The sequence below is a fragment of the Lepidochelys kempii genome, chromosome 13, assembly GCF_965140285.1.
Source record: "Lepidochelys kempii isolate rLepKem1 chromosome 13, rLepKem1.hap1, whole genome shotgun sequence".
In the NCBI taxonomy this organism is placed as follows: domain Eukaryota; kingdom Metazoa; phylum Chordata; order Testudines; family Cheloniidae; genus Lepidochelys; species Lepidochelys kempii.
In genome coordinates this window covers 77560-101003 of record NC_136392.1, presented here as the reverse complement: position 1 = coordinate 101003, position 23444 = coordinate 77560, and the positions used below count along the sequence as shown (strand labels likewise).

General features: G+C 43.4%; 1 protein-coding gene across 1 annotated transcript; it reads right to left on the bottom strand.

The window, feature by feature from the left end:
• Positions 1 to 595: 595 nt before the first annotated feature.
• On the bottom strand, positions 596 to 23229 carry LOC140904456 (protein-glutamine gamma-glutamyltransferase E-like). The gene is given in 14 exon segments (XM_073326813.1): positions 596 to 755; positions 2042 to 2166; positions 3278 to 3441; positions 4567 to 4884; positions 7388 to 7630; positions 7719 to 7822; positions 10792 to 10927; positions 11472 to 11652; positions 11825 to 11953; positions 14390 to 14508; positions 21573 to 21812; positions 22055 to 22324; positions 22327 to 22386; positions 23223 to 23229. Coding segments are annotated over 14 exon segments (2256 nt in total).
• Positions 23230 to 23444: the final 215 nt, after the last annotated feature.

Genomic DNA, 23444 nt, shown 5'->3' with positions numbered 1-23444 from the left:
TGGGATACATAATTCACAATATCACTGGCATTACAAGGAAATTATACTTCATTGAAACCATTCTTTGAAAGTTTTATTAATTGCTAACAAATTGGGATTAAATCACAACCAGACTGTAACTGTAATTAAACACCTATGGGAAAAGCCAATGTTCTGACCAATCTTAACGCAAAGAGTCAATGTATAAAGTCAGTAAAACACTGAAGCAAATACAACCCCCATCCCCTTAGGAATATTGTAATATTATCATTGTTTAACTCTGTCACTCTCAATTCACCTGAGGCAGGAGAGAATCCCACAGGATGTACTTTATGTTGTTGCATTTGTTCTAGGACAAGAGTTGCAGAGTAGAGAGGCGAAAAAGAAACACAAATAGAGATATTTGAGATTAGACAAGGAAATATTGTGGAAGCAAGAGAGTCATCCTGTTGTTGTAATGCAGAGAGATGAGCTATTTTCCTGCATTGCACTTCACAAGGACATTCAGAATGAAAATGTACTAATTTACAGTCATCACTATGATTGTGCAGGGAAAAATGCTTTTTAATGCTAGTGTAGAAATAGGGGATTGGCTCTGTGATCAGAGACATTACAACTATTGCAACTGACCGAGGGCCACATCGATGGTCTCAAATCCCTTAACATAGGCAAACTTGTCACAAGAGAAGTCCACCTGCAGCTGCATCGCACCACTTCTGTGGGGTGTGAATTCTAAGTAAATCTTTGATCGCTCCTTGGGTCCCAGTGGTGCCACACTAAAACAAAGAAAACATCAGTGAGTTCAGGCTCAGATAGGAAACCCTCCTATTATGTATCCCAGAGAGGCCCAAGGAACAAGCTAAAGTGGAAAGGAAAAGCAAAGCCACCTACAACTGTCACACCAAAGAGACGATTTGAAGTATCTGAGGGGCAGCCCTGTTTCCTGGGAATTAGTTGGGACTCAAGGCTCCTGTGTGGATCAGGAAGCAATAAGAAATGCTAGATTTATAAAGGGAAAGAGATGAGAGGGCGGAGAGTGCTACTGCATATCTCCATATTTAGATGCAATACAGAGCTGTCAACTGTCCAGGTTTGAGACTGATGATTTGGGTCCTCAAAATGGGCAAAAACTCATATTTTAAAGAGCCCCTCCAGCTGTCATGCGTTACTGACACCCCATTATCATCGCCTAGGGCTGACGTGTGGTGGGCTTTGTTTTTTTTCTTTCCCCTGAACTGAGCTGATAATTCAGAGGCAATAGCTTCCAGGGACCCTCTGTGGAATTTCATTTTGCAGACCCCTATGGATTAGTAAGGGGACTTTTATAGTTCCCACCGGAAGCATAAGCCAGACCAGCTCATGGTAAAACATGCTGTTAGACCCAGTATGGAATATTGAACATTGTGGATTCCTCACTGAAGAGCTCAAAAAGACAATGCCCGGCAAAACAATAATTAACGGGGCATTCTGCAAAGGCACGTTTTTCCCCAGCTTCCCACTCACCAATATTTATTTATTTTAAGGGAAGCCAAAGCAACCCTGCTTGCTTATGCTGGGAGGAAGAAAGCTATGGCAGGCTTTTATCTATCTACTGTATTTTGGACTCATCACTGTACTATCTGAGTAGCTCCCACATATTTAAAAGCAGAACTAAAAAGCCCTGCTCTAGGTGCCTCGCTGAAGACTCGCCAACCTGTTCCACCACACTTCCTCTTCAATTTTTTTAAACAAAAAGTCAAGAATAACAAATAAATTTCACCTGAAAATGGGAAATCTCCTAAAATTTTACTTCTGTTTCGTGTGTTGCACTAAAGATTCCTGATGGACTGAAAACCTCAAAGTCACATGTTCAAGACCTGATGGCACACTGAGAACACATCCAGCAGATCTGGGCATTGTTCTTCATACGTATTTCCTAAGACTTGCAGTTTCATACTTAGTTTAAAATGCATGTTGAAGATGGAATGTAAATGTTCTAAGTCTTGCTCACCAAGATACCAAGGTCAGGACTCTGTCAGTCTTTTATCAAAAGTGATAGACAGGTGACACCCCTTTTACTTACTCTATCTTGACCTCTTGATTCATCAGTTTCACCAGCACCACACAGTCCCTCACTGGCTCTGGGAGAGGATTGGCATATGAGATCTCTACAGTAACAGGCTTGTGCACCACAACCTGTGCAGGAATCTAAATGGGGGACAAACATTTCTGATGATTCACAGTTCTTATGCTCTCCCCTTCCCCCCTTGCAGGACATTTACTTGTGAACAGTCAACGGTGTAAACCTTTTCAGGAGGTTCAGACACTCTCCCAGGAATGGAGTGGCAGACATAATGCAGGTGTGGGCAGAGCATGTTTCTCCTTCAGGGGATGGATGGGCTATAGGTAGAACTATGGAATTTAACTTCTGGTTGATGTGCATCTCCCCTTTCCTGCCTTTTCTTGGTGCTGAAGCTGGGCTGGTATTAGCTGTGCAGTTGAGTGGAGGCAGGGAAATGTATATATTTTAAAAGATTTGAGGCTCAGATTTACTCAAGGAACCTCAAACATTTACTCAAACATGTCTTTTTAAATCAGTTTGTCCTTTAGTTTGCTGCCTGATTTTCTGTAGTACAATAAGCACTGAACATGCTCTTGATAGTGATTAAAGATGCAAAATAGTATAAATCAGTCTTCATGTTAGTGTGAATTCAGGCTCCAAGTCTATTTCAGGACAGGGCAATGTCATTTGAGAGCAGCCAGAAAGCTACAATAATTAAAGTAAGAATGAAAAATTTATAACTAATCCAAAACAAATGATCTGATGGCACTTGACTTGGAAGGTGACTTGGTAGGGAAAGTGCCTGGATACATTTTTACTACAGAAGAGAAAACACAAGTGGTAAATAAACACAGAGAGTCAGGGCAAAGTTTCAAAAGTGGCCTCTGATCTTTTCATTCCCAGCTTGACATCTTAAGGTTTCTCAAGCTGGGCAACAAGAACTCAGTAGCCACTTTTGGAAAACTTGGTTTGGATTTTCACACTTGATCCTAGAATTCCCATAAGAACATAAGAATGGCCATACAGGGTCAGACCAAAGGTCCATCTAGCCCAGTATCCTGTTTTCTGACAGTGGCCAATGCCAGGTGCCCCAAAGGGAATGAACAGAACAGGTAATCATCAAGTGATCCATCCCCTGTCACCTGTTCCCAGCTTCTGGCAAACAGCCCATCTTCTGGGCTGAGCTCTAGCCACAGGACTCTGTGAGAACTCTTCCATTTGCTTTCCATTATGGGCAGCAGGCAGACAGCTCTTTACCTTGATGAAGATGGTTGGAGACTCTAAAGTGATGGTCTTCTCCACCAACATCTTTGCCTCCTGTGTGTGCATGACTTCACACAAGGCAGTCACTAAGATCTTCTTATCATCAGTCAGGGACTTTTCATACTGGGCATAAGAGATCTTTAACTGAATCTGTTTCTCTGAAATGCAAACATATTTGGAAAGTATCAGACTCCAGTAATTTCACAGATGCCCCGGGTTACTTTGTTTTTAGTCTTGTCTTCTCTGTAGTATGTGTTTACAGGATGGCACAGACAGAGGATGCTTGGTTCCATGTGAATCTCTTGCCTGCAAGCCCCTGCTCTGCATCACTCCTTGCTGGCTGCTGCAGACAGTTCTGCTATCTGGTACAAATTCCATTTTGCTTCCTCAATCTAACCCTACTCTCTTCAATAGAGAGTACACTGGTGAAACTGAAAGCAGAATTTGGCCCTCTACATTTATTTGTATACCTGTCCTTATATTACTGACAACTGGCTGGGTAAGATATTTGGTCTATCCCTCCATGTATCCTTTTCTAGATTTTACCTCTGCTGACTGGGTGAAAGATTGGGCCAATTATCACAAGGTCCCTGCCCAATCCCCTTCCTCATTGTCTCATTCCTTACAGTTTTTCTGCTATGTATGGAAAAAGAATAGCTTCTCCATCTGCAGCCCTCTGGGATGAAGAAGTTCTGAATATCTTGCACTTGTTTTATTAACCCTAACCTCGTTAAGGAGACATGGAGCTTTGCTGAAACTTTTACTGTATCCTAATTTGTTTTTACTGCATGTACACCCTCCTCTGTTAGATTCTCTTCAGTGATCCCTGTTGACTGAGAGAGAGAACATAGCCTAGTCTTGAAACACTTTGACCAATTTGGGGGAGGGATAGCTCAGTGGTTTGAGCATTGGCCTGCTAAACCCAGGGTTGTGAGCTCAATCCTTGAGGGGGCCATTTAGGGATCTGGGGCAAAAATTGGGGAGTGGTCCTACTCTGAGCAGGGGGTTGGACTAGATGGCCTCCTGAGGTCCCTTCCAACCCTGATATCCTATGATTAGCCCACCACAGAGAGGAATTCATCTTTTTTTTTTTTAACACTATAATCGTCATACTAGTAAAGGATGGACAAGCAGATTTTGTTCCTCGGCAATTTTGCAAGAATTGCAAAGCTGATATAGATATGCATTTGGTGTATCTTTCTCCTGTCCTTTTGACTGTGAATAGTTATTTTCTCAGTTTAAGAACATGGTTTTGTTGACTGTCCAATCATGTGAAAAGTTACCTTCTTTAGAACCAAGATCAACAGATGTGGCTGCCTGCAAGATCTCTGCCACTGCTCTCCTTGTGTACAGGATGGTTGATGCACTCAGGTTCACCTTTACAGGTTTATATTCAGAGGACAGGTTGGTGAGAATTAAGATTAGGTTGATATCTTTGCCAAACACAGGGGGTTCAACTAGCTTGAATACCCCAGAGACCTCAGGTTTTCTAACTGTTTCTGATGATCCCTCATTAGGAGCTTCTGAGAGTCTTTCTGTGAGGTGTGATCCACGTGCCTTGGCACAGGCCTTTTTATACACCTCTCTTTCCTCGTGAGAGCCTGGGTGAAAGGGAAACATCAGTAAATTTCATAGCCATGTTTCCATTACACAGTTCCTAGGTTAAGGTTATAAAGAGAGTCCAGTATACCAGCTCTGCACTACCCACCAACCTGAGGTACCTGCAGATCCCATTTGTATTGTAGCTCCCTGGATCTGGGATTTGCACATCTAAGTATTTGTGATACAGTGAAATTATAACAGTCACTAAAATGAAGCACCTTGTCTTCCTGCTAATTGCTGGTCCATAGGGCTCCTATTGTCTCCTGTCTTTCACCACAGTATGCAATAGGACTTTGCTCTGTAACTCTGCAGGCCCTTCTGATAACTAACTTCTACACTATTTATGGTTGCATTAAAAACATCCTGAGCAAATTTCCAGAAATGACCACTGATTTTAGGTGCTCAACTCAGGATGCTTTTATCTGAGCACCTCCAGCTCCCATTAACTTCAGTTCATGCTTTAGGTGCTCAGCACTTGTGAAAGATCAGATTCTAGATGTTTGAAGTCGGGTATCTGGACACTAAAGCACCCAATATCAATGGCAACTTCAGAAAATGTGTCTGTAAATCACTGATGTCATAGCATCAGCATGATTTAAAATCATAAAAGCCAGGTAGCAGAAAAAAGTTGCCCCGCTTAGCTCAGCGCAGCATTTCTTGCCAGTCTGAATGTTCATCCTATGAGCATTTCATGCCATGAATAAACTGAACTGTATTTTGTGACAAATAAACTTCTAATTGCAGTATTCCAGAGCGATCAGGTAGACAAATGACAACATTTATGATACAAGCTACGTGGGGGATGACACGTACTCAGATTTTAAATCTGTTTCCATTTAGTTTAATACAGTTTTAATCCTTAAAAATCTGAGTAGTTCCTCAGATGAAAATGCTTGACTGTTTTCTGGGGGTTTGTAACTCTGAGGGGGTAGTTGCTGCTGGAAGTCAAGGAGGTTCACAGCAGCACGGAGCAAAGAAAGGCTCAGACTCTTGTCGGGAGTAGTTTTGACTCCATCTCTCCACTGGGGAAAATCCATGCTGGTGTCCTGCTTGTGCTCTATTATTGTTTGTAATGTGTATTGTAGTAGTCCCCAGAGGCCTCAGTCAGGACCAGTGCCCCACTGGGCTGTAGAAAAACATTGTTAAGACAGTCCCTGACCTGAATCACTTAACAACTGTATTTAAGATAAGATGAAACAAGTGGGTGTAACAAACATTTGGAGGGAGGATGAGGGTATAAGTGATACGAACATGTGGTTACACAGGCCACAATTAGAAGACAGGTTTCAGAGTAACAGCCGTGTTAGTCTGTATTCGCAAAAAGAAAAGGAGTACTTGTGGCACCTTAGAGACTAACCAATTTATTTGAGCATGAGCTTTCGTGAGCTACAGCTCACTTCATCGGATGTAGCTCACTTCATCGGATGTAGCTCACGAAAGCTCATGCTCAAATAAATTGGTTAGTCTCTAAGGTGCCACAAGTACTCCTTTTCTTTTTGCGAATTAGAAGACAGTGTTTTGTGGGGGACTGGGGATATTAAAATATGAATAAATGCAACTTGACGCCCATTACTAATTCTCCATCCATCTATCAGGCCAGAACCGCAAGGTGGAGACAGGGCAGCCAAGAGTGAATGTGCACAGGAGTGTCTGGGAGTCAGAGGGGAAAATGAGCCCTTGGCTACAGGTAGGCAGGCAAGGAGAAAGAGGGATGATTCACTCCGAGAAGACGGGATATTGCTGTAGGAAGTATGAGGTGTTGGGGAGTGGCGGGGACATCTTTCTGATGAGGAAAGGGAGAAAAGGGGCTAGCAGGGAGGATCTGGTGAAGTTACAGGGTGGAAGCGTGACTGAGGAACTGAAACAAGTATTTACCCATCTGAATCTCCTCATATCACAGTAGTTAACATGTTAAACTTTGCTCATTCAAAGTGAAAACCATGGAATTGTCCCAGTTGTAAAGCAGAATTAATGACCAATGGAAACAAGTAGAATGATGTTCCTGTGGAACCCTCAGAATTTCAGGATGTAGCTAGTGCATGCGACTGCCTGTGCAGATCCAGTTCCTGTCATAGCTAATAGCATGAGTGGAACCTGGACATAGCCAGTGCCTTGGTGGCACAGAGAGGTCTAGAGATTTCTTATGTAGCTGGTAGTGTAGATGGGACTCAGTTTCAAGGATATTAGTGGTGTCTTCTACAATCATTTTTTTTACTTCGGTTTTCAGGAAATTTTAATTGCTGGTTTGCTTTGAGTGGCAAAATGTACCTATGAAATGATGTACTGCAGAATATTGGCCAGTGCATTTCCTGCTAAAGATTCCATCCAGCACACACCATGAATGTGGTACCCATTGTTTTATGAAGCAAGACTGACAACAGTATTGCCAGGAATATTGTTCCAAATGAAGCAGAGAAGTGATTAAACCAAAATATGCAACCAGTCCTAACCCTCCAGTCCTGAGAACCCAAGAGGAAATTCATTGTGATAGTTTGCCTTTACCTTCTGGATATTTATAATTGTTAGTGACGTCCACTCGGGAATTACTGCCCACAGCTTTGGTGCTGATGGCCTTGCCAATTCTCTCAGTGTCACAGTACACTTTTTTTTTGGTTCCATCTTTGTAGACAATCCATTGGTTGCAGTCAGCATTCACCTCCGTAAACACAAATCGGGTGTCATAGTCCAAGTCTACATCACCTTCTTTGATGGCTCTGACAGAAGCAGGACCGCACTGAAATATCCCTAGGGCATGAAGAAAAATCAGCAACCTTATTAGGCACTTTGAGTCTCAGCAAAGGGACAACTTCATAAGAGGAACTTTACCTGTTACCTTTGCTTTGCTCTTGCGGAGTTGAATCTAGAACCTGCCATCCACTGTATGGTGTTCCCAAGTCTCTTCGAATGAACCAAACTTCGTTCCAGACATGATAATCCCTGAAGGTGAGAATGAACAGAGGTGCGGTTCAAAAGAAGGGCAGAAATCCAGCCAATCTGTCTAATGATGGGACTATGAAGAGATCCTTCGGAGGACCTACATATTACCACTCTGGGCACAAGAATGGAATGTGATGCTTTTAAGGTGTTGCTGAGATGTAACATTGAGTCTCTTGGGATTGTAACAGAACATGATGGCTTCCCTAAGGGAAAATGATACTATCTGGGTATTACTGGGGTTCAGCCTTTAAGAAAGGGCATCCTCGGAGGGACAGTGACCCAGAGGAGTCGTGTGGCTATTAGGACTATATAAGAAAGCATCTGTAGCTCAGTTAGGGAGTCTCCAGGTGGAAACATGACCTGGAGGGTGGCTCTCAATTAAGGAAGCTGGGTAAACCTTGGTCCAGGAGGGGCTGTAAGGGAAACCTGCAGGGAGAAGGAGGCACCTGCAGCACTAGACGGTGAAACCTAGGGAAGGTGTTCCCTGTCGAGAGAGTGAGAGAAATGCTGAGCTCAGAAATGGGGCTGTAGTCTGTGGGAGACAGGTCACAGAAAGGACCTTGAAAGGTGTGAGAGCAAAAAGGAAAGACTGGAGGCAATATAGCACTGGTAGGGGCTTGACAGCTCAGTTAAGAACACAGAATATAAGAATGGCCATATTGGGTCATCTAGCTCACTATCATGTCTTCTCGCAGTGGCCAGTGCCAGGTACTTAAGATGGAATTAACAGAACAGGTGATTATAGAGTGATCCATCCCCCTCTTAGGGGCTTAGGACACCCAGAGCATGGGACTGTGTCCCTGACCATCTTGGCTACTAGCAATTGTTGGATCTATCTTCCACGAACTTATCTAATTCTTTTTTGAACCAAGTTATAGTTTTGGCCCTCGCAACATCCCTTGGCAATGAGTCCCACAGGTTGACTGTGCATTGTGTGAAAAAGTACTTGTTATGTTTGTTTTTACACCTGGTGTCTATTAATTTCATTGGGTGACCCATGGTTCTTGTGTTATGTGAAGGGATAAATACCACTTTCTTCACATCATTCATGATTTTATAGACTTCTATCATATCCCCTCTTAGTTGTCTCTTTTCCAAGATGAACAGTCCCAATCTTTTTAATCTCTCCTCATAAGAAAACTGTTCAATACTCCTAATAATTTTTGTCGCCCTTCTCTGTACCTTTTCCAATTCTAATTTTATTCAGGGGCCTCAGGATGGGGAATTTCAGAAGGGAAGGAAAGAGGAAGACCCAATCCCCTTCAATCCTGTATTATCAGGGTAAGGAACCAATTAGTCCTGGTGAGAACAAAAGGATCACTGACTGAGTCCAGGGAGGGCAAAAGACTACTGCGTTATGCCCTCCAGCAATAAACAGACTACTGGTGCAAGGAATAAGCCAAGAAATGTTGCCAACTCTTAAAATTTTATTGTGAGTCTTGTGATATCTGGTGTTTTTCTTAAAGCCCCACATGATGGAGTCAATTGGTTGTGTGAGAATCTTGAGAATCTCCACTTTCATTTAAAAAAAAACAAAAACAAACTAGCCCAACTAATTGTAGAGAAAAGCTGGAAAACATGAAGTGAGTAGTCTAAAGGCTCAGAAACCAGAAGGCAGTTGAAAATGAATCCAAAATGTATTTTTAAAAAACCAACAACACAACATGATTTTTAAACTAGTGCCATGACTTTTTGGGCCCAGACTCATAATTTTTGAACACTTAGCTATTGGTAATTCTGGGCATGAGCTGGTATTTTAGCAACAAGACGGAACTACTGAACCTGGGGAGGGCTGGAAGATAGTTGTTTGTTTTTGGACTGGTTTTTGTGTTGCTTATTCCCATAAGGGGAAGGCCTAATTTTAAGGTTGGTCAACAAACTTTGGTCACCTATTCACCGGAGGAGACCCAATAGTCCAGTGAAGAAGACTGAAGCATAGATGTGTGATGACAAGAGGTCATTACATCAGTAAACCTGTTAAGAGCATGAGAGAAACAGAATTGCATGTGACTGCATGGGCAGGAACAAGATTTTTTTTTTTTTAAGAGATTGGTGGGTGAGAGATTTGGAGCATGAATCATAGAATATCAGGGTTGGAAGGGACCACAGGAGGTCATCTAATCCAACCCCCTGCTCAAAAGTGGGACCAATCCCCAATTAAATCATCCCAGCCAGGGCTTTGTCAAGCCTGACCTTAAAAACTTCTAAGGAAGGAGATTCCACCACCTCCCTGGGTAACGCATTCCAGTGTTTCACCGCCCTCCTAGTGAAAAAGTTTTTCCTAATATCCAACCTAAACCTCCCCCACTGCAACTTGAGACCATTACTCCTTGTCCTGTCCTCTTCTACCACTGAGAATAGTCTAGAACCATCCTCTCTGGAACCACCTCTCAGGTAGTTGAAAGCAGCTATCAAATCCCCCCTCATTCTTCTCTTCTGCAGACTAAACAATCCCAGTTCCCTCAGCCTCTCCTCATAAGTCATGTGTTCCAGACCCCTAATCATTTTTGTTGCCCTTCGCTGGACTCTTTCCAATTTATCCACATCCTTCTTTTAGTGTGGGGCCCAAAACTGGACACAGTACTCCAGATGAGGCCTCACCAATGTCGAATAGAGGGGGACGATCACGTCCCTCGATCTGCTCGCTATGCCCCTACTTATCTCATATATATATGAAATCTTAAACTTCTTAAATTACTGCTAATTTTCAAGTCCTTTGGGTTTTTTGCCAAAGGACAACCAGATACTGTTAAATCAAGAGCAAAGTAGCTCAGTGTACAGTTTCCTTCCAATCTGGAAACTGCTTTATCAGGTTATTTTTTTTTTATATGAAGATTCTCTGATTTCCATCAGGTCTGTGCTGCTGCTGCGCTGTATTTACTAGCACAGAGGCCAGAGCCACATTGCTTTTGTGGTAACTGATGCCCTATCTCTAAGTGTTGCTGAGATACAGAAGCTTTTATATTTACCATGAGGAGTCTCTGCTGATGTTAAGGCACTTTCCAGCACTGTCATAGTATTTATCAATACTCAGGTTTCCATCCGCATCATGGGCAGAATTAAAGTTTGAAATCAAACGAGTTGGAATCCCCAAACATCTCAGGACTGAAACACACAAATATACAGAAATGCTCCAACTGTCTTATTGAAAATGTTTAAATGCTAAACACCCTGTTTCTCAGCCACTCCAGACCAACTAGTTTCACTGGCTGTGACTCATCAGCATTTTCACAGTGTTTGAAGTGCTGTTTCCGAGTGTTGAGTGAGTCATGTTGTGTTTTGTAGGGTATCTTGACACAGGAGCTAGAAGGTGCAAATGACAGCTCAAGAAGGCATACCCATGCTAGCTCTGATCAAGCTAGTGTGCCAAAGGAAGTGTAGATGCATTGGCGTGAGGGGCTACCTGCCCTAAGTACATATCTAGGGTATCAGATGGGATTGTACTTAGGGTAGCTAGCCCCTTCCTGATGCTTGCACTGCCAGGGCTTAACTTCTATTTTTAACGCACTAGCTTGGTCAGAGCTGGCGTGGGTGTGTCTCCCCATGCTGAAGTTTACCCCTTCCAGCTCTAGTGTACTCATAGGCTCGTGAAGTGATGGAGGTTACAGAACACCTCCATTTCAGTAGCATTATTTTTTCTAAGATGTACCTGTGCACATCACTCCTGCAAAAACCCAGCACTGGCCGTACTGGACAGGCTTGTAATTTTCTTGATGCCACTTCCTGAGGATCACCACACTACCATTCCATCTGGATGGGTTTTCATGCTCAGAGAAATTGTCATCCCAGCTTCCCTCCAGCACCCCGTTATCATTATCATTCCCGTTGATCTAAAATATTAAAGACATAGAATTAACAAAAGGAGAAGTCCTGTGTCAAGTTCTTCAGTCACATTATTCACACACAGATGGTTCTGTTGAACTTTGCTGAGTTCCACTATGCAGCTACGGCTTTTTGCTGGTAGGTATGTTTGAAACCAAGAGCAAATAACCCATTCCTTACCATTGAACTGATCACCCGCCCCACATATTTAGGATCTCCTCTGTGGAACGCATCGGTGACTGGGTCCTGACGACAGTACAGGCTCAGATCCAGCATGGTAAGGCAGGTATTTAGAATGCCATCTTGGAACTGTAACCAGAAGAGACAAAGCCTTGTAAAGAGAGAGTTAATTTTTCAAACAGAATTTGAAGATAAACTCCCCAGGAGCTTCCTCTTTCTCAGAAATCCAAACATAAAGATGTACTGGGACTGGAGGTACACAAAGCCCTCTGGCTGGAGTGCAGCGCACACAGCTGCTATACTGGCTAAGTGACAGGACATAATAGAGGGGGAGGGATAGTTCAGTGGTTTGAGCATTGGCCTGCTAAACCCAGGGTTGTGAGTTCAATCCTTGAGGGGGCCTTTTAGGGATCCACTGCAAAAATTGGGGATTGGTCCTGCTTTGAGCAGGGGGTTGGACTAGATGACCTCCTGAGGTCCCTTCCAACCCTGATAGTCTATGATTCTATGATACCAGACTGGAGAAGTATGGTATAATCAAAATAAGCCAAATTCATCCTGGTAACTGTTTTGTTTCAATAGAGTTACACCAGGGATGAACTGGTGCAGTAGAACTGTATTGCTCCAAAGATAATTCAAGCAAGGCAAATTATTGTATTGATTAGATCTGTATTCGTATCCTATGGGCTGTAATCTGGATCAGGGCACCCTGGTGTTTGGCACTACATAAACATATAACACAGAGAAAGTCCTTGCCTCAAAGGCCTTACAAGCTAAGGCAAGCAAACTGATAAAGCCCAAGGGAATAGAATGTTAGGAAGAACCTGTCCCTTCCTGCAAGTTCTTGTGTGATGCACTGCAGCGAGGGCAACATTATTGTCCTCCAATGAAACTGTGAGCTGAGGCTATTCAGAGAGTTTTAAACTCGGGATGTAATCCTCTGAAATGAATGCAAGGTTTAATTCCCCAGCTCACCAGCTTCCTTTGCACCTGCTGACTTACACTCCATCCCTTTTTCACCCTGCTCTCTTGAGTGAGTGAGTGAGTGAGTGAGTGAAGAATGGGTGTCTAATAAGATACGTGTATAAGTATCATCCTCAGTTTGCTGATGAGGTGCTTAGCTATGTACCTTCCTCTCAGGCAAAACTTCTGCCTGTGCATGATGCTGAGCGCATTCATTAATATTGGATTGGGGCTCCTTTGTCCTCCTTATAGCTGCACTGAACAGCAGAATTGACATACATAAAACCATAGTCAGAAGCATAAGATATTCTTGGAAATAAAGCAAATATCCTGACTCCCCTCATAGTGCCCTAAATAAACAGGTACAGATACCAAAGAGACAAATGTGGATAAGAGAACATGAAATCAAAAGTGGGATAAAGACCTGAGTTCCCAAGTACATCTCCTATAGTTGATACAATTGCAGAACTACTAACTGTGGTATGTAACCTGTCACTTAAATCAGCTTCTGTACCAGATGTCTGAAGGATAGCTAACGTGATGCCAATTTTTTAAAAAGGCTCCAGAGGACATCCTGCAGATGATAAAAAACTACTCAACATAGTTAAATCCAAAGTAGACTGTGAAGAGTTATAAAGGGATCTCTCAAAACTGGGTGACTGGGCAACAAAATGGCAGATGAAATTCAATGTTGATAAGTGCAAAGTAATGCATATTGGAAAACATAATCCCAACTATAATTCAGAATGATGGGGTCTAAATTAGGTGTTACCATTCAAGAAAGAGATATTGGAGTCATTGTGGATAGTTCTCTGAAAACATCCATTCAATGTGTAGTGGCTGTCAAAAAATCTAACAGTGTTAGGAACCATTAGAAAAAGGATAAATAATAAAATAGTAAATATCATAATGCCACTGTATAAATCCATGTTATGCCCACACCTTGAATATTACATGGAGTTCTTGTTGTCCCATCTCAAAAAAGATTTTAGAATTGGAAAAGGTACAGAGAAGGGCAACAAAATGATTAAGGGTACAGAACAGGTACCGTATGAGGAGAGATTAAAAAGACTGGGACTGTTCATCTTGGAAAAGAGTTGGCTGGGGTGGGAGGGATATGATGGAGGTCTATAAAATCATGAATGGTGCAGAGACCATGAATAAGGAAGTCTCGTTTACCCCTTAACATAACACAGCAACTAGCAGTTGCCTGATTAAATTAAGAGGCAGCAGGTTTAAAACAAACAAAAGGAAGTACTTCATTATGCAGCACACAGTCAGCCTGTGGAACTCATTGCCGGCGGATGTTGAGAAGGCCAAAAGTATAACAGGGTTCAAAAAAGAATTAGATACTTTCATGGAAGATAGGTCCATCAATGGCTATTAGCCACGATGGTCAGGGATGCAACACCATCCTGTTACCATCCCTAAGCTTCGGACTGCCAGATGCTGGGACTGGACAAAAGGGATTGGATTGCTTGAAGATTGCCCTGTTCTGTTCGTTCCTGGTGTACCATCTGACATCATCCGCTGTCGGATGAGTGGATGCTGGGCTAGATGGACCATTGTTCTGTCCCAGTATGGACATTCTTATGTTCTTACCTGCCCATAGTACCATCCTCTAGCTTCAATATAGTTGGCATTTCCAATAAAGATGATTCCATTTTCATCCAGAACATATTCCTGTCTTGCATCTTCATTAGCTATGTGGACATCATCACCTGAAAGCCCAAAGTTAGATGTGCTGTTGCACCTATAACTGAGGACATTGTAAGAGGGTTCAGTGTAGCTTATTGATTGAGAGATCACATGACCAAGCTCAATCAATTTCTTCATCAATGATTATACATCAAAGATTAATCAGCACTCTCTACAAAAAGGGTTAATACTTGACCAAGTCCAGGGAGAAAGGTTGCAGCTCACTTATGTTCCAACTTTCTCTCTCTTGATCCTGGTGTTTTAGATCTTGCTTGTTTAGAGTATTTTACTTTCCCATTACATTTTGCAGTTGATTACATATTTACATTATCCAGTCATATGTTAATGTCATTTCTGTGGTTAACATTTCCTGTACCCCTGCAAGATCCACGTCTCCCCCCCACCAATACATTTCCAATCTATGGGCAGCACAAAGCTCATTTGTGAGTCATTTTCCATTATTTCTCTTTGCATAACTATGAAAAGCTTCACTCCATCATGTCTACCTATTTCTTTCTTTCTTTTGGTTTTGGTTACAGTTTCATAACTTGCTATTCAAATAGCAGAGCCAATCACATTTTATCTAACAAGCACATTTCTTATTTGCTATATTGGCTAGCAAATAGGTGGTTAAAAACTACCTTAGGCAACGGTAAAAATTGGTTATGAAAATAGGTCATACCTAGAGAGATTTCCATTCCTTTCAAGAGGGCACATTCTAAATTAGTTCAATAAGCTCAAAGCCAGGTAAACCTTTTTCATTCCCTTGATGTAACCTGTGTGGCATTCTGTGAGCTCTAGGCCTCTTTGGCAACAACACTGATGATAAACTTCAGCCAAAGCCATGTTTGTCTGAGTAAGTGGATCTATTAGCAGGAAGATCACATCTCATTGTTATGAATCCCTGAATCTGTACAGTTCAGTGTGGGTATGTTGTCCAGTATGTGGTGGGAGAAAATTAATAAAAATAACTCAAGTTGCATGGGACTATCCCAGATTTTCATGTTGCACCTTAGAGTTCACTGTACGTTGCAGCAGTGAAGATGCAGAAAAAGAGCCCAAGTTGCTTCTTTGGATTCTTCTGCCTTGTTGTAGAAATTAGGGATGGAAAAGACCCTGTATTATTTTAAGGGCAGTATTGTTCCCTATTGTACATTTCCTAGTGATGTGTCCAGTCCAATTTTAAAAATCCCAGCACTGGGACTCCCCTTGCCTGAGACACATCAGTGTCAGAATCGTTTTACTCTGATATCCCGTCTGAGAATAAGACTACACTACCAGTGCTACCATGCCACAGCTGCAGCTACACAACTGTGTGAGCACTGACTACAGCGAGAGGGATTTTCTGTCACTATGGTAAATCCACTCCCTTGAGAGGTGGTAGTTAGACTGACAGAGGAATTATTCTGTCTGCCGGGTGTGTCTACAGTGGGAGTTAGGTCACTACATTGCACAGGGCATGAAATTTTTCATAGCAATGTAGCTAGGACAACCTAAATGTTAGGTGTAGACCCAGCCTCAATGTTTCCTCTGTTAATTTCACTTCATGGCTCCTTGGTTATATCCTTGCATACCACATTAGGGTTGCCAGGCATCCAGTTTTCGACTGGAACACTCGGTCGACAAGGGACGCTGGCTGCTCCGGTCAGCAGTGCTGACCGGGCTGCTAAAAGTATGGTCAGCAGTGCAACGGGGCTAAGGCAGATTCCCTGCGGCTCCTGGAAGCAACTGGCATGTCCGGCTCCTAGACACAGGAGTGGCCACAGGGGCTCTGCATGCTGCCCCTGCCCTGAGCACCAGCTCCGCAGCTCCCATCGGCTGAGAATCACAGCCAATGAGAGCTGCAGGGGTGGTGTGCAGAGCCCCAGGCCCCTCTGCCTAGGAGCTGGACATGCCAGCTGCTTCTGGGAGCCCCTGAGGTAAGCACCACCACCTGGAGCCCCAAACCTGAGCCCCCTTCTGCACCCCAAACCCCTGCCCCAGGTCGGAACCCCCTCCAGCACCCAAACTCCCTCCCGGAGCCTGCACCCCAACCCCCTGTCCCAGCCCTGAGCTCCCGCCCACACCCAAACTCCTTCCCAGAGGCTGCACCCCCTCCTTCAACCCAACCCCCTGTCCCAGCCTTCTCCTGCATTCCAGCTATAATTACACTAGAGCTACATGCAGAGTGATGATGACCTTTCTGCCCTGTGATGTGTGCATGCACATGTTTAGGGTTGTGTTTTTATTCTGCAGCCAAAGTGCAACAATTCATATCTTGTCTGATGTCTACTATCAACCTGAGGTCTTTTTTCATGATTACTGCTTCCCAACTTTTTCCTCCCTGTTGAGCATATGCTCAGTGTAAACCAAATCTCCCTGTCTTTTTGCAGTCACCCAGACAATTACTGAACATTTTGTGTCTAATATTTTGCTGCCATAAATTACTGTTATAGAGCCAACCCTCCACATATTGATTTATTTAAATTTATGCAAATATAAAGACCACCTTTCCATTCATTAGAAGTATCCTTAACAAAACTTAAAACCCATATAAAAAGTTCCCTTCCCTTCATTATGACTAAGCAGCAATCCCTTCTCCCTTGACACTCAGTAAACCAGTTAAATTAGACTACAAGAATCCTCACCTTTTCCAATTCTTTCCTACCCTCATGGTTCTCCCCACCTTTATCAAATAGGTGTGAACTTTGCAACATGTCCTGAAGGTCTGGGGCTATTTTAGGACCAAGAGGGGGAACAAGTTGCAAAGTTGAGGGGGCTTCACAAAGAACACCTTGCTAGTAGCTCTTTTCATTTATACCAAGGGGCTCCAACTTGTGAGTCTCTGTTGATTGCAACTGCAGCAGTATAACCTGGGGAGAGAGGCATCTCGAAGGTAGTGTTTAAGCCATTTGTGGATGTATAGATTGATACCAACATCTTTACTTCCACCACAAAAACAGTAGACAACCAGAACAGATCATAGAGCGCTGGAGCACAGTGCTTCATTGCATGATACTCCGCTTTAATGATTGAGCTGCTGAATTCTACACTGGCCTCAGTTTCCAAGTGGGTTTAAGATATAACCCATATAGGCTATGTCTATACTAGCACTTTTGTCAGTAAAACTTTTTTTGGTCAGGGTATGAAAAACACACCCCCCTGCCTGACATAAGTTACACCGACAGATGTGCCGGTATGGACAGCGTTATGTCCAGTTGCAGTGGGGGAGGTTTAGATTGGATATTAGGAAAAACTTTTTCACTAAGAGGGTGGTGAAACACTGGAATGCGTTACCTAGGGAGGTGGTAGAATCTCCTTCCTTAGAGGTTTTTAAGGTCAGGCTTGACAAAGCCCTGGCTGGGATGATTTAACTGGGAATTGGTCCTGCTTCGAGCAGGGGGTTGGACTAGATGACCTTCAGGGGTCCCTTCCAACCCTGATATTCTATGATTCTATGTCGGCGGGCGATCAGGTACCTCCGCTTATTGGGGGTGGCTTAATTGTGCTGACAGGAGAGCTTTCTCCTGTTGACATAGAGAGGCTACACAGGAGATCTTATAGCAGAGAAGCTGCAGCCATACAGCTGTGCCACTGTAAGATCTGTAGTGTAGACATAGCCATAGTGTGTGGTGAAGTAGTCTAACCTCAAGGTGACAAAGGTCTGGATGACAGCTGCAAGATCTACATTCAGAGAAACAGTCTTAACCTCCTGGCCATATGTAAATGTAAAAGTCCTTGCTATTTCCTGATGGCTGTTGCCTTGCTACTACCTGATCTTCTGGTAACACTTAATCTAATCAGACCCCTACATTGCAAATTTGAACTAATGATGGACACCCATTTCATGAAGAAGAGGAAATTATATCCTTCAGTTGCTTCCTCAGACAACCAACACCACCTCAGTCCTGTTTGGAACCTCAGCCATGCCCCAGTCTCAGCCAAAGGGGGTATGATTGTCTACTTTCATGTTACCATCGCTCCTCAGCAGTGGCATGGCACTTGGAGAGTTCTTCCACTGAGGCTTTGAGAGCCACAGGATGGTTAATGTACATTTTTAATAGGCAATATAGGTTAGTGTGTTCACGTTTGCTAAAATAGCACTCAATGACGGGGCAATTAGGGATGAACTTTTCTTGTGTGTGAATATTTAGTCAAATTCTGAATTGTTTGCAGCACTTGTGGCTTGCTTTTCCGTGAGCATTGGTACAATGGTTTTCTGTTTACAAATTTTTGGGGAATAGTTTATATAAATGCACATATGTAAACAGGCATATTTGCCTCATCAGTGCTGGCATAGGTATTGTGTATTTGTTGTCTTTGTAGGGAAGTGAGGGTGGTAGAAGGTGAAGAGAGACTAATGTGAAAAACCAAGTGATATAAAAAATAAAACTGATCTGTAGGAGCAGCTATGCTCCCACCCCCTGATTTCAGCCTGTGCTGTACACTGCACTGTGGCAGCTGCTGGTTGCCAATATGGAGTTCTAAAGTTAGCACCATAGGAATCTCCAGGCCTTCTACAGCTCCCTGCGGCTTTCTGCACTAGTGCCCTCTCCTTCCACCTCCAACCTGTCACCAACCAGTCATGTAAAAAACAGTACCATTTGCCTTTGGGGACCAGTCGCCCGCACTGACTATCAAATACACCCAAAAGCCAAAGTATGCTGGAAAAAGTTTGATATTCAGAATTGTTTTTTAAATAGTAGGGGTTTGTAGCTGCTGGAGCAAAGTTCATTGGGCTCCTAGGGGCTCCTTGCATCCCACCATTCTACTCCCACAAACTCCCTGTGAGCCACCATCCCACACCCCTCTATTTCAGGGACTCCCTGCAACTCCCCCAGTAACCCTTATGGTGGGGTTGTGTGTACCCCTCAGTTCCTTACTGTCAGTAGCTCTATGCCACCTTTTTCCACTCCATTCCCCTTATCCCCTAAGCCAGGGGCTCTCTGTGTACCACTTTCTCCATACCATGGTCCCCCACTCCTATTTGCTAGGGTTTCAGTGTGCCCTCTTCTACAGCAGGATCCCCCTTCTCCCTTGCATGTGTGCACCTCTATTCCCCATTCTCCTTGCATAGCAGGGGCTCTGTGTGTGCACATTTAGCCCATATCCCCACTTTTGCCCAGGGAGTATGTTCCCCTGTTACCTCAGAGCAGAGTTAGGGGTATTGTTCTGCTGGCAGATGTTAATGGGAGCCATCAACCAGCTCTTCCGTGAACAGACAGTTACAGAGGTGCTTGAGTCCGTGGCTGTGCTAAACAAATTGCAGGGATGCCATGTCTCCCATTTTCCCCCTTTCAGTTTTCCAATCTCCCCCCTTTCCCCAACCCCAAATCAATAGGGTTCTGCCCATTGATGCCTAGAACATTCCCAGAAATTTTAGAATTGATCAGATATGAGGTCCAACAGTTCTCACGTTGTAGGTAAAAACAAATGCCATCAAGGTGGGTGTAAGGCCTTGCAAACTGTGCCAAGGAGTGATCTACGCATTACGAACTGAAATGGGCTGCGTTTGCTGCGGATAAATTGTTCACACAGCGTGGCTGAGACAGCTCTTGTGCTTAGGGCAGGGATTATGTGAGCACCTGCCTGGAGTGTGACCGTTATTTACTCATTTCCATTGTGCCGCTCTTCCTGGCACCTCAGCACTTCAGTTACAGAGACTAAAACAAGAACAAAAAAAATCTGTTTTGAATCTTCCTTTTCCACTTCCTCTCAGTAGTGGTACTTGCTTCAGTGGTATCGCACAGCCACAGGCAGGAGCCGTTCCCTGTGTTGGCACCAGGGAGTTGTTGTTAAACAGGGTGGAATATTAGGAAGCTAGGTAATAGTCATGCTGCCTGATGTTAGGGCTCCCCCTTATCTGGCCATTGCCTCAGAACCCTCTGATACCCTGATTTGGGGAGCTGCTCTTCCAAACCCTAGGGTTTAAACTGGGACAACAGAAATGGGAGAGCCACATTTTTTTCCTCTCCATCTTTCCATTTTCAACCAGCAACAATGAGACTCAGCCTGCCACCACCACTGCTGCCCCAGCACCCACTTTGAGCAGTGGCTCGCCACAGTGTCTGCACTGCAGGCAAACAGGTTGTTCTGTACCTGCAGATTTGTTTCCACCAGTCCAGATACTTACCTAGCAGGTAGTGTTTCAGGTAGCTGTGCAGAAGCCTTTTCCCTGGGAAATTCTGTGTAGACACAGCCTCTGTGTCCTAAGTATTATTCATTAATTATTATTATGGTGCCTTGCAAGGCATTCTGAGCTAATTAGTAGGTTTTTTGGTCTTGACTCATTCATTGGGGTGGCCTCTGACTCAGAACCCTAATTACTGATGTGAGGGCTGCTGCTCTGTAATTAGAGGAGGAAGCTGTTGCTAATTCTGCAGTCATTTCTCTTGTTCCTCTCCCTTTACACTGGGGGTTAGTGGCTTGGGTGGTTAGGGATAATTCCCTTAAAATTAGGAGACTAACTCAGGCCTTAAATTTTACAGTTCCATCATCACTTATTTGCCCAAAACCTGATCTCAGGGCTCTTCATTTCTACAGAGGTGCAAAATGGGAGAAGCAGAGCTGTACCCTTCCCAATCCACTGTGAAAGAAGTGGGGAAGCACAGGACCCTGGCCTCCTTCATGTCACACACCTTCAGGGTATGTAGGAATTCTGACTGGCCCAGCCTTCACCCGGCCAGCACAGTCTGTGAAGGATGTAGGAAGTGCTGGGCCCTTTACTTACATTTAGGAGTATGTGAAGGTATTAACTTCTACAAGAAATCACAGTGCCTCTAACTCAGGCCTTGGCAGGTACAAGCATTTTTTTCAGCAGATTTTCACCATTCTCTTGGCTGTGGAAATCAGGTGTTCTGGGTCCCCTAGAAACATCCTACAGGGCAACCTTGCACAGCTGGATATTTCACTGACACAGTTAGAACTCACCACCCAGAGGTTGGATATATTTCATAGTCAAAACAAATATTTAAAATGTTTAAAATAGCTGAATTTGCTACCTGCGATAACTCTAAATAAGCAGGGCTGAGGCATGAGCTCACTGTGCATGCTGTGAAAGCAATAAAATTTAATTAATACCTTGAAGAGCAAATATCTCAGTTCCTACCTGAACACCAAGGGTTAAAGAGCAGTACAAAGTGCCCCAGGAACTTGGAGGAGACCTTGTTGCCGGAGGTGATCTGGAGGCTCAGTTTGTAACGTCCAATGACTGCATTAGCTGGGCTGGATATTGAGAAGTTCATGTAGCTGGACTCACTGGGTCCTTGAACTGCAGTCCAGCCACTGGCCCCCACCTCAGAGAGGTTAAAGATGGCCTTGGTGTGATGTGCCTCTGAAGGGGCTGGCCCTGGCAGAGAGAACAACAGACAGCAGTGTTTTTAAGAATGGGTATTTGTTTGTGGGTCACAGACAGAGGTCTGAACTGGTACAGATCTCACACTTACAATGAGCACATTAGAGACACACTGCTTCAAAAGTGAAATGAGTGAGGGGGAAGAACTTGTCTCTGAGCAAGATGAGAGGGGACCTGAAATGGGGAAAGATTAATCCTCTGTGACGGGGGATTAGTGGGGTTTCTGTAGGAGTTACCTATTTCTGTGACGAATGCTAAGTTGTCCTCCGTCTGCCATGGCCTGTTGAACCACAGGGTGATGGTGAAGACCTGCCCTCTCCTCACAGTCAGCTCTGTGCGGGCATATCTGTCAGTATGGTGTGCACTAGTGTTGGCTTTAGGATGCCAGCTGATTTGTGTTGGCGTGAGATCTGTAAAATAAGAGAGAAGAGCTGAAGAAATAGCCAGTATATTTAATTCCCAGAGGCAGAAGTCAGTCACTGGCAGCAGAAGGCTGGAGAAGTCAAGGAGCAGAGATTTTGCTGCTGGAGGATTGTTGGACTGAAGGGAAGATTGTTTAGTACATTACCTAAGCCCAATGGTTAATCAGGGCTTGAAGAGCTTGTTGTGTTGTGTTCTGTCACATTCATCTCACATGGTTTAATGAACTTCCACATTTCATATAATGAAGTCATTAAAAGAAAAGTATTTGGCTCTGTCATTATCCCACTTTACAAGGATGAACAGGTGGCATTTCAGACAAGGCAGCAGAAATTGTTGACACCAGATTCCTAGCACTTCAGGGACTATCTAACTGGGGTGAAAAGGGGGACAGGATGATGGACTGTCAATATTAAAAAATGAAGGAAGGGGTATAACAAGGAGTAATAGGATTACATAAAGAGGTTGAATTTAGAACATAATTTAGGCTGAATAGCTGGGAAAACTTGACAGTTAGGTTGCAGAATAGTCTCCTGAGGGAAACCTAGGATTTTTAAAAACTGCATTGGACTGATTTCTTTCACCTCTCTAATTAGAAGATGTAATCCTCTTCGTAGGGCCCAATTCACTATTGCCCTCCACCTTGAATAGTCATTTACACTAGTGCAAAGTAGGTATAAAATACTACTATTCAGATTTGTAGTATTTTACACACACTTTGCACTTGTATAAATGATTACACAAGGTGCATAGCAGCAGTAAATCGAAACCCTAGTTTCTACATACAATCTACAGGATCACAAATACAGCTGACAGTCATAACAAAACAACATTAAAATGCAGTGCAATTGTAAATTACAATGCAAAACTGCCCTCTGAAATAAGCAATCTATGCAGACACTTCCAATAAATACCTCTTAAGAAAACACTCTTAAGGACATGATTAATATGCTGATGAACACTCAGATTACATGTTGAACTCACCTGCCATTCTCTCTCTCTCTCTCTGTGTGTATGAACTGTAGATATCTTCTACTTAATTCCCCAGGGAAATCTCATCCACTTTAATAATAAAGATCAAAGTCTGCTTCTGTCATCTGAAATTCAAGAGAGGTGGGCGAGGTGCTTGGCAGTTGTAATTGATCCCTGTAGACTTGTTAAATACAATCAACTAGTTCCTATAATTTATGTCAGTCTAATGCCAAT